This window comes from Panthera onca, chromosome B1 (assembly GCF_046562875.1).
Source record: "Panthera onca isolate mPanOnc1 chromosome B1, mPanOnc1 haplotype 2, whole genome shotgun sequence".
Taxonomy (NCBI): domain Eukaryota; kingdom Metazoa; phylum Chordata; class Mammalia; order Carnivora; family Felidae; genus Panthera; species Panthera onca.
The window spans coordinates 161,305,050-161,317,220 of record NC_138342.1 but is presented as its reverse complement, the minus strand read 5'-3'; the positions used below and the strand labels follow the sequence as shown (position 1 = coordinate 161,317,220).

At 35.0% G+C, this 12,171-nt stretch overlaps 1 protein-coding gene and 1 pseudogene across 2 annotated transcripts in view; both read right to left on the bottom strand.

Moving 5' to 3' along the window:
• ADAM9 (ADAM metallopeptidase domain 9) overlaps positions 1–12,171 on the bottom strand; it is a 145,100-nt gene that overhangs the window by 16,176 nt on the left and 116,753 nt on the right. Inside the window, exons 17-19 of one of the 2 annotated variants that reach the window (XR_013555062.1) lie at positions 8,676–8,802; positions 2,016–2,096; positions 1,614–1,719 (exon numbers count right to left, since the gene is read on the bottom strand). Coding sequence is in view for 1 of the 2 variants with exons in the window: in XM_078445536.1 (XP_078301662.1) it covers positions 1,614–1,719; positions 2,016–2,096 (187 nt within the window). In the remaining variant the exon portion in view is untranslated. Of the gene's footprint in view, positions 1–1,613; positions 1,720–2,015; positions 2,097–8,675; positions 8,803–12,171 lie in introns of those variants that run through there. The other variant, XM_078445536.1, reaches the window with a different exon arrangement.
• LOC132691801 (heterogeneous nuclear ribonucleoprotein A1-like) lies at positions 2,848–4,345 on the bottom strand (annotated as a pseudogene).

Here is a 12,171-nt window from a genome sequence, read left to right as displayed (position 1 = left end):
GAGTGAAAGGAGGGAAGAAAGTTAAGCTAGAGGCAAATCATGCAAAGCATTTAAGCCAGGTTAAGGATTTCTGGACCTCATTCTAATAGCAATGTAGAAGCACTGAATTTATTTAAGTTTATTTATTTATTTTGAAAGAAAGAAAGACACAAGCAGGGGAGGGTCAGAGAGAGAGGGAGAGAGAATCCCAAGCAGGCCCTGCACTGTCAGCACAGAGCCCATGTGAGGCTCAAACTCAACCTGAGCCGAAACCAAGAGTCGGATGCATAACCGACTGAGCCGCTCAGGCACTCCAAGAAGCACTGAATTTAAAGCACAACACAGACATAATCAAAACTGAATTCTTGACGAAAAACACTAAAATTCTGTAATGTAATGGAATATTTCAGTTATCAAAAAGTATGACAGGGTGCCTGGGTGGCTCAGTAGGTTGAGCATCCAACTCTTGATTTTGGCTCAGGTCATGATCCCAGGGCGTGGGATCGAGCCCCACATGAGGCTCCACACTGAGCATGGAGCCTGCTTAGGATTTTCTCTCTCTCTCTCTCTCTCTCTCTCTCTCTCTCTCTAGATCTCTCTCTCTCTCTCAAAAAAAAAATAAATTAATTAAATTACATTAAAAAAGAATACAATCTTGCCATTTGCAATGACGTGGATGGAGGTAGAATGTATTATGCTAAGCGAAATGGAGAAAGACAAATACCATATGATTCCACTCATTTGTGGAGTTTAACCAACAAAACAGATGAACTTATGGGAAGGAAAAAAAAGAGACAGAGACAAACCATAAGAGACTTTTAAGGTGGGTGGGGAATGGGTTAAATGGGTGATGAGTATTAAGGAGGGCACTTGTTTTTGTTTTCTTTTGTGTTTAGAGAAAAAGAGAGGGCACAAGTGGGGGAGAGGGGCAGAGGGAGAGACAGAAGAGAATCCCAAGTAGGTTCCACACTCAGCACAGAGCCCAACACAGGGCTTGATCCCACAACCCTGGGATCATGATTTGGGCCTAAATCAAGAGTCAGACAGTCAACTGACTAAGCCACCCAGGTCCCCAAAGGAGGGCACTTGTTATGATGAGCACTGGGTGTTATATGTACGTGATGAATCACTAAATCCTACTCCTAAAACCAATATTACACTCTATGCTAACTACCTAGAATTTAAATAAAAATTGGAAGGGAAAAAAAGAGTACACTTACCGTGATAGACACTGAGTGATGGACAGAATTGTTAAATCATTATATTGTACAGCTGACACTAATATAACATTGTATGTTAATTATACTTGAATTTTAAAAAATAAATATAAATTATAAAATAAACAGCTGAAAAATAAAATAAAATTCTGTAAAGTAGTATGAAACATGGATTACAGGAAGCAAGATGGGGAAGAGGGAGCCTCGTTAAGAGGCTATCCTGTAAGTCCAGACAAGAAATTGAAGGTAATGAATAGGGATTTTAAAAAAAAATGGAAACATTCATGAGAAATTTAGGAGGCAGAATCAACATATTTAATGTATAACCAATGTGGGAAATAAGGGAAAGGTACAAGGATGCCCACTTTCTGACATGGGCTACTGGACAATCACACTAATTTTCTTCTATATACTTGCCATTGTATGTAGGTCCGCTGTCCACACTTCCTCCATATCCTTTAGTCTCACAATTTGGGGGAGCCCAGCCATTATCACAGTGACAATTCTTATTGCTATTACATACCTTCAAAACAATTAAAAAAAAAAAAAAAAAACCACTTTGGTTAATTGTGAATATTGTGAATTGGTTAATTGTGAATATCTACATCATAAACTCAAGAATGGAAACCAAGAAAAAGGACGAAATTCATGCAAATCCACAGGCACTCACTCTTTTTAAGAATGAAAAATTTTGCAGGTATCTAAATTCCCCAATATCTAAAAACCTAAAAATCTTGGGAAGTCTCACCTAACCCTCACTGAGAAGTCTCATGATTCAGCACTAGTTTCATGAACAAACCAGAAGAGAGTGTTACCTACCCCATGTCCATGACACTTTTTCTGAATATCACAGTCATAATTCAAAACAGAAGCATTTACACACTGGAAGTTTCTACAGATCTGGACAAAAAAAAAAAAAAAAGAAGAAGAAGAAGTAATGAATAAGGAAAAAAAGAACACATTAATCAAGTGCCCAGAAAAGAAGAGCTAGGCACACACTATTTCACGGTGACTTTTTTTAAACTTTCAAGGAATAGCTAACTTTCATATTATATATTTGAAAATGTAAAAAAGTAAGTGAAATTAACATAGAATTAACAATCAGAAAAGAGAAGGATGACACAAAGGCCAAAAACAACAATAAAATTATAATCCATCCTTCCATACAAATATAAATGCAAAAAGCCCAAGTAAAATATTCACAAATGGACTTTTCCAAATCAAAAGTAACCAGATAGAGTTGATACCACTCTTATAAAAAAGGCTCAATGATAGGAAATCTATTACCATAATACCTCAGATAAACTGTCATTAGTACAAGATATCAAAACAGTATTTCACAAAGTTTAAAACACAATTAAATTTTTAAAATTCTTCCAAAACAAGAATAAAAGTATACTTTGTTGATAAGACAAAACCTATCTACCAATATCATGATTAATGATGAATTAATAGAGGCATTTCTATTAAAATCACTATTGAAAATAAATCATTATTATCTTATATAGTTCTAGAAATTCTACTTCACGCAATGAGACATGAAACAGAAATGAGTCCTAAATAATGAAAGAGATATAAAAAGTATTATTATATACAAAAAACATTACAGGCTCAAAGGAATCAGCTAAAAATTTACTAGAAATTTTCTCGGTTTCCAGAAAAAAATTTTAATTTATTTTAATTTATTTATTTTTTTTTAAAGAGACATGTTTATTCAGCATCACGATCAGACTATTACATTTAGCAATCAACAGCATGGGTGCAAAAAAAAAAAAAAAAAGTCTACATTAAAACCCTTTGGTGGAATTCTTTACACTTTCCACAAAACAGAAACTAAAATAACCTGTTATGCAATTAGTCACAAATACAGTCGAGTTTTTTGCCCATACACTTGGGTATTGTCTAAAACATGTCTTCTTTGTAGCAGCTAGGCCCAGCAACCACTGTGCTTGGCTGAGTTCACAAATCTGTTCTAACCTGTAGCTTCCCTGTCACTTCTCTGGCTCTCCTCTCCTGCTAAGCTTTGTTTCCTGGCAGTAATTAAAATCTTCTGCCACTGCTATAGCTACTGCTGCTGCTGGAACCGCCATAGCCACCTTGGTTTCATGGTTTGGCAAAATATTGGCCTCCACCACCATAGGGACCAGAGCTTCTGCCTCCAAAATTTCCTCCTTTCATGGGTCCAAAATTTGAAGACTGGTTGTTGTAACTGCCAAAATCATCATAGCTTCCACCACCTCCAAAGTTGCTTCCATCATTACCAAATCCGTTATAGCCATCCCCACTGCCACCATGTCCACCACACCTCGAATGCCACCAAAGCCACCTCGCCCAAGTAAGTTTCCTCCATGGCCAAAGTTGTCATTCCCACCAAAACCACCGCCACGACCACCACCGAAGTTCCCAGGACCACTTCGACCTCTTTGGCTGGAGGAAGCACTAGCCATCTCTTGCTTAGATAAAGCTTTCCTTACTTCACAGTTGTGGCCATTCACAGTACAGCATTTTTGAATGGCAATCTTGTCTACAGAGTCATGGTCATCAAATGTTACAAAACAAAGCCTTTCTTTTTGCCACTGCCTCCTCGGTCAGTCATGGCTTCGATCACTTCAATTTTCCCATACTGTTCAAAATAATCTCTTAGATGATGTTCTTCAGTGTCTTCTTTAATGCCACCGACAAAAATCTTTTTCACAGTTAAGTGGGCACCAGGTCTTTGAAAATCTTCTCTAGAGACAGTCCTCTTTGGTTCTACAACTCTTCCATCCACCTTGTGTGGCCTTGCATTCATGGCTGCATCCACCTCTTCCACAGTGGCATAGGTAACAAACCCAAAGCCTCTGGAACGCTTGGTATTTGGATCTCTCATTACCACACAGTCCGTAAGCGTTCCCCATTGCTCAAAATGGCTCCTCAGACTCTCATCGGTTGTTTCAAAGCTCAAACCTCCAATGAAAAGCTTCCGCAGCTGTTCAGGCTCTTTGGGAGACTCTGACTTAGACATGACGGCGGTGGGAGGGGAGACTTTGACAATGCTTACTTGGGGGCGTCCACGGGCAGAAAGGATTAATCTAACAAACATATCTCCAGAAAAAAAATTTTATTGAAAAGCTGTTCTTTTGGGGTAAGTTAGAAAAAAAGGTTAACTTTTCTTAAAGACTGTGGAGTGCTATTTTAAAATTTTTTTAGGCAACCAACTACACAAAATCAGAATGTTTAAATGCTCTAATGAAATAAAGGACAATCAGAGAACAATGCAATATCAATAGCTACCTTCATTATTCTAAAATACATAGGTTTCAACATTATTGTAGAGTAAGAGGATCCCCAAATTGTCTAATAATTTTCAACTAATTTTTAAATAAGAAGTATATTTATATGGTTAGGCATTTTTAAAGTACAAAAGATTCCACAGTAATAAGTAACTCCTCACCTGTCCTCCACCCACCCATTTCTCCAAATAAAGATCTCAAAATACTTTTTTTATATATCTATAAGCTTTTGAGGAGATATTTACCAATAACTTTCCCATTCAGCTAAAAGGAGACTGTTCTTTCAATAAATAATTTATAGTGGATGCTTGAAGCATTAAATAAGGTCATAGAAATAAGATGGAATGTGTTGATATCTGGCAGACTTAACTTTAGGGAACAGAAAACTTCCAAGTTCTTAGTGGAAAAGGGTGTTCTGATTGGCATTGTTTACTTTGTGGAACGGGTAGAACCAAACTGGAAGGAACACCCTGATAAATTGCTTGAAGGGGTGAAGTAAGCCCATCCTCTCCAACACTACCGAGCCCACACCACCAACAACAACCACAAGTAAAGGAGGGCAGATGAAGTTAACTACAGGACTCACTTACTAATGTTAGGATATGAGTTTGGAGCCAAAGCTGAACTACCTGGGATAATAAAAAAGAAGCTAGAGTTCTCTTTTCCCACTTACTGTTTAGCTCCTCCCCTAACAAAAAATGTTGAATAAATATATAAACAATATAGACCTGAACTAGTACCAAATTATCAGCCTGCTCAAAGTCCCCAGAGTCCAGCCTTTGGTACAGACCAGAAGGACAGGACCCAACCTATCCTATTTTATGGCTACAGAAAATGTTTGGTGTTTTGTTCCATCAGTATGTTAGTGTAGGTACACATACCAAGCATTTGCTATCCTTGTACATAAACGCTGACATACTAATACAACACAAAAAGAAAATATTTTTGAATAAAACACAAAAAGATAAAAGCCCTTAAAATACAGTAATCATCGGAATTTAAAGCCAGTATTTTTTTCAACACCACCACCACCAACAACAAAATAGCGTGTGAGGGATTGGAAGTAATAGAGGTACATCAGGGAGAAATCAGCAGATATTATTTTGCTTCTTGACATCATTGGGGAAAATAAATTAATGTGTTTCTCTTGCTATTAAAAAAAAAACTAGTATAACAGAAAGAAAAAGGTATATAACCTCCATATCAAACTCATACAAACACACAAACACTCAAACACAATTTGTGCAATACAACAAGAGAGGAAGATAAAGCAGGAAATATTAAGAAAACATTTTAAAACATTAAGATTATAGAAATAGAATGAAATATTAACAAATTAAACTGTGCCAATAAAAGTCAAGCCCAACAACACTGTAAAAATATAAAAAGAAAACATCAGAGAATTTTTATATTTTACTGGAATACAAAAAACTTTTCTAAGCATAACATGAAACCAAGGCAAAACAAACAAAACTGAAATAACTTCATTATATTTTAAAATTTCTTTGTAGCAAAAACAAATAAATCATGAGATAACTGTTAATATCCTTTATATAGAAGAAGCCCTTAAAAACGATAATAAAATAATAATAATAAATAATAAAATAATAATTAAAAAATAATAAATAATAAAATAATCCAACAGAAAAACGGAAAGCTATAAATACTGGCTTAACAGAAAAGGATATACAGAGCTAATAAAGATATGAAAAGATGCTCAAGAAGGGAAATGCAACTAAAATAATAATGAGGCTTTTTGCCAATTAATCAAAATTAAAAAGACTGATAACATACAATATTATCAAAAATAAGACAATCTTATACATAATTAGTGGAATGTGAATTGTTACCACCTTGTTGAAAAGTAAATTGACAGTTTCTATCAAATTTTAAATGAATGTCTCCCTTAATTTAAAAATCTATTCCAGGAAATCTATCCTACAGAAGTACTCACAAAAGTAGATGAGATTAAATGTGGAAGAATGTTCAGTGCTGGTAAAGTCAACCAACTAACCAACCAACTATAGACAATACAAATTTCTGGAATGTGGTTAAGTCAATGGTATATCTATAATGGAATGAAGTAGATTTCCATATATTGACATGAAGCATTGTCACTCTCCATATAATGACACTCTGCATTGTGCTGTTGAGTAAAAAACATTTCAGAACATTATTTAAGGTCTAATCCTAAAGTCTAATGGGGGTAGTAGAGAGTATATCCACTTGCAAATGCCCAGAAAGAGAACTGAACAGAGAAAACATAGTGGTAACAGTAGTTACCCCTAGGAAATGAGTTTCAAAAGAGGGGAAATGAATAGGGTATCAGCAAAGGACCTTGATTTTTTGTTTTACACAATATTTTTGAATTTTTTAATAGCAAAAATATAACATTCCCATAATCTTTTTTAAAAACTTTTTTTCCATAAAAAAAGAAAAAAACTTAGATTGGGCCACAAAGTAATATGTAAGGCTATTTACAAGGCACATGCTTCAAACAAAATGACTCTGAAAAGAGTTGGACAAAACTTCTATTTGGCAAACTTAAAAGTGTGGTAACAATATCAATTGAGGTAAAATTGAAGATAAAAACATGAAGATAGAGCAAAGGGACATTTTGAACTACTCAAAGATATAACCCACAACTAAAATGTAATAGTCAAAAAACTCTGCCACATGGATTCAGCATTCTTAGTACCAAAAATGTTATAGCTACAAGGGGAAATGAAAACAGAAAACTAGGAGACTTTAACTTCCCTTTCTCTAAATCTCGAACACATTAAGGACAATAAGAACGTAAATGATCTGAACATATAATTATCAAACACTATACATTCTAAGCAAGAATACACTCTTCAAATGCAGTTGGAGCATTTGAACATTCATCCAAGAGTGAACATACAGAGTCAACTCATTCAAATAGATGTTTCATTCCTAGAAATAACCAAAGATATTAAACCAAGAGCCAAACCTGAAGTGAATACCTGATGGCTTTTACAGCCATCAGAGCATGACCAATTTCCAAAGCAAAGAGTTGTTTTCATTGTCAGTAAATCTTTTTGCCAGGCTACATTTAGGGAAAGGAAAAAGGCATGTTTTGTTGGTTAAATCAAACCAGGCAATCAAGCATTTTCTGATATAGCAGTAGGTTCAGAGAAAAATCTCAAAACTTTGGTAACTCATAAATTATTAAGTAATCAGGCATTCCAGTAAAACCATATCACCACTGTCATAAATTCTTCCCACTGCAGAATCACTCAGCCTACAAATGTCAACAAAAGTCTCTGAACGTCAATGTTGTACTATTCTCAGTCAAGCTGACAGAACACGTCTAAACTGACTTCCAAAGAACAGGGTACCAGTTTACCTTTGTTTTTTCATTTAATTTTTTTTTTTTAACAAAACACATGCACATGGCTAAAAATCAAACAGTGCTAAAAATGTTTAATGAAACAACTACATGACCCATTTCTAGCCTCTGGCAGTCTAGCAGTCCAGAAGCAACTACTGTATTTTTCTGGTAATTCCCTACCATTTTTAATTAGTATACTATTTCTTTTTCTTTTCTTCCTTCCTTCCTCTCTCTTTTTCTTTCTTTTCTTTCTCTCTCCCACTCTCTCTCTCTCCCACTCTCTCTCTCTCTCTTTCTTTTTTTCAGCCAGGTAGTTTTGAGTCTTTTTTTTTTTTTTTTTACTTGAAGTATAGTTGCCATAAAATATTAGTTTCAGGTTTCAAGATAGTGATTCGACAATTATACACATTACAATTCATCATGTAGTTACCATCTGTCAACATGCAGTTATTACGATATTACTGATTATATTCCCTATGCTGTACTTTTCATCTCCATGGCTTACTTTATGCTATTTCTTGATTTATCTATTCTATACATTATCAATAACGCCCTTTATGATAAATAAGGATTCAGCTTTATAACACGAACCCAAACGCCCCTTGTTCATCTTCTCAAAGTAAATATTGGTTCATATTTATACCACTAACACTCAGATATTATCCCATCAGTACACTGCATACCACTATTCCCTGAGCAAGTTCAGAACTAGGTGAAGAAAAAAAAAAAAAAAAAACAGGGGAAGCTGACAACTGAAAATTGAAGTATCATCTTTATTATCAATACGGCATTTAACATGACTAAAGTAAACAGCAAAATGGGCTTCCTAATACTGCACCCCAAAATCAAACTTACCTGCCTAATCACAGGCTGCTCTGGACAACCACAGGCCTCCCCCCACAGAAGCAGAGCCTGCCCTGCTAATCTTACTGCATGGTTGAGAGAGCAGACCAGAATGTACCCTCTCTGCAGGCAGGGAGATCTGAAAAGAGAAGACAGAAGGGACTGAGGCACCCATGCCCGGTGTCTTCTCCCAAACTCATTAACTACATCAGTTACTTTGCTTTCCTTGGGTGTGAAAGAGGAACACACTGAGGCTGAGAGTGTTATTTTTTTCCAGCTTTACTGAGGATATAATTGATGTATAATATTGTGCAACTTTAAGGTGTACAACATATTGATTTGATAAACTTGTATTCTGAGAACTGATCACAGTAAGGTTAGTTCACACCTCCATCACACCACATAATTACCATTTCTTTTTTGTAGGGAGAACATTTAAGATACACTCTTAGTACTTTCAAGTATAAAATACAGTGTTGTTAACTATAATCACAGTGCTGAATATTAGATTCCCAGAATTTATTCATCTTTTAACTGAAAGTTTATACCCTTTGACTAACATCTTCCCATTCCTACCACCTCCCCACCCCAGCCCCTGGCAACCAACATTCTGCTTTATTTTTTTAGTTTGGCTTTTTAGATTCCACATATAAGTAAGTTCATAGAGTATTTGTCCTTCTCCATCTGACTTTTTTCACTTAGCATAACACCTTCAAGATACCTCCACATTGTCACAAATGGCAGGATTTCCTTCTTTTTCATGGCTGAATAATATTCCATTGTGTATATATATCACATCTTCTTTATTCATTCATCAGCTGATGGACACTTAGGTTGTTTCCATATCCTGGCTATTATAAATAATGCTACAATACATATACGAGTACAGAGATCTCCTCAAGATCCTATTTTCATTTCCCTTGGATATACACCTAGAAGAGGGATTGCTGGATCACATAGTAGATCTATTTTTAATTTTTTGAGGAAATTCCATACTATTTTCCACAGTGGCTATACCAATTTACATTCCCACCAATGGTGCATAAGAGTTCCGTATTTTCCATATCCTCATGAACACTTACCTCTTGGCATTTGATGAGAACTATGTAACAAGGATGAGGTGATAGATCATCGTGGTTTTGACTTGTATCTTCCTGATGATTAGTGACGCTGAACTTTTCTTCATGTACCCGTGGGTCATTTGTTGTCTTCTTTATAAAAATGTCTACTCAGGTCCGTTGCACATTTTTTTAAATTAGATTGAGCTGTATGAATTCCTTACATGTTTTGGACATTAATTCCTTATGAGATATACGATTTGCAAATATCTTCTCCCATTCCAAAGGTTGCTTTTTCACTTTTTGACTATTTATTTCACTGTGCAGAGGTTTTTTAATTTGATATAGTCCCACTTAATTATTTTTGCTTTTGTTGCTTATGCTTTTGATGTCATATTAAAAAAAAAAATCATTTGCAAAACCAATGTCAAGGAGCCTTCTCCCTGTGTGTTCTTCTAGGAGTTTTACAGTTTCAGGTCTAATTAAGTCTTTAATCCATCTTGAGTTATTTCTGTAAGTGTTGTAAGATAGGGGTCCAATATCAATGAATATTCAATAGCATGTGAATATCCAGTTTTCCCATTACCACTTACTGAAAAGAGTATCCTCAATGGGAAATTGAGTAGTCTTGTCTCCCTTGTCAAATAGTAGTCGATCATATATGAAGGGGGATCTTTCTGGGCTTGATTCAGTTCCACTGATCTGTGTGTCTATTTTTATGCCAGTGTAATACTGCTTTGAGTACTACAGCTTTATAATATAGTTTAAAATCAGCACTTGTATGCTTCTAGCTTTGGTCCTCTTTCTCATGATTGCTTTGGCTATTTGGAGTCCTTGTGGTTCCATTCAACTTTTAGGACTGTTTGTTCTATTTCTGTGAAAAATACCATTGGATTGCATAGAATCTACAGATGACTTTGGATAGTGTGGGCATTTTAACAATACTAATTCTTCCCAGCCAACACAGGATATCTTCCATTTATTTGTGTCTTCTTCAATTTGTTTCATCATAGTCTTATAGTTCTCAGTGGATAGGTCTTTCACCTCCTTGCTTCAATTTATTCATAAGCACCTTATTTTTTTGACACAATGGTGAATGGGATGGTTTCATTTCTCTTTAACTTAGTTCACTGTTAGGATATACATACACAAGTAATTCCTGTATGTTGACCTTGTATCCTGCAACTTTACCAAATTCAATGATTAGTTCTAACAGTTTTTTTGGAAGTCTGTAGGACTTTCTACTTAAAAGATGATATCAAAAAATAAATAAAAGATCATATCATATCAAAGACAATGTCACTTTTTCTATTGTGATTTGGATGCCTTTTATTTCTTTGTCTTGCCCAGATGATCTGGCTAAGACTTCCAGTACTTGTTAAATAAGAGTGGTAAGACTAGACATCCTTATTTCTTATCCCAAGTGAAAAGCTGTCAACATTTTACCAATGAGTATGATGTAACCTATGGGTTTATCATATATGGCCTTTATTATGTAGAGGTACATTCCTCCTATACTCAATTTGTTGAAAGGTTTTTAGCAAGAAAGTATGTCGTATTTTGTCAATGCCTTTTCTACATATATTGAGAGGATCACGATTTTATCTTTCATTTCATTAATACGGTGTATCACATTTATATACTTGCTTATATTGAACCATCCTTGCATTCTAGGGATAAAACCACTTGATTATGGTATATGATCTTTTTAATGTGCTGCTGAATTCAGTTTGCTAGTATTTTTGTTGAAAATTTGTGCATCTATTTTGATCCAAGGATTTGGACTGTAATTTTCCTTTTTTCCTGTATCTTCATCTGGCTTTAACATCAGAGGAATGCTAACCTTGTAAAAGGAGTTTCCGAGTGTTCTCTTCAATTTTTTGAAGAATTTAAGAAGGACTGGCATTAGTTCTTTAAATGTTTGGTGGAACTCACTAGTTAAACCATCTGGTTGTGAACTTTTCTAAGTTGGGAGATTGTTGATTGCTGATTCAATCTCCTTCCTTGTTATTGGCCTATTCAGATTTTCTATTTTATCATGACTTAGTCCTAATAGATGGTAGGTTTCTAGAAATTTATCTGTTTACTCTAGGTTATCCAATTTTTTAGCATAAAATTGTCCACAGTAGTCTCTTATAAACCTTTGTACTACTGTGGTAACAGTTGTAATGTCTCCTCTCTCGCTTCTGATTTTATTTATGTGAATATTCTTTTTCCATAGCCTAACTAAAGGTTTGTCAGTTTTGCTTATATTTTCAAGAAACCAATTCTTATTTCTTCGAACTTTTCTATTGTGTTGCTGGTGTCTATTTTATTTATCTGCCCTGATCTTTGTTATTTCCTTCCCTTATTAACTTTGGGCTTGGTTTACTCTTCATTTTCTACTTCCTTGAGGTGTAAAGTTATGTTGTTTAAGATCTTTAATTTTCTTCATGTAGATGTTTATTGCT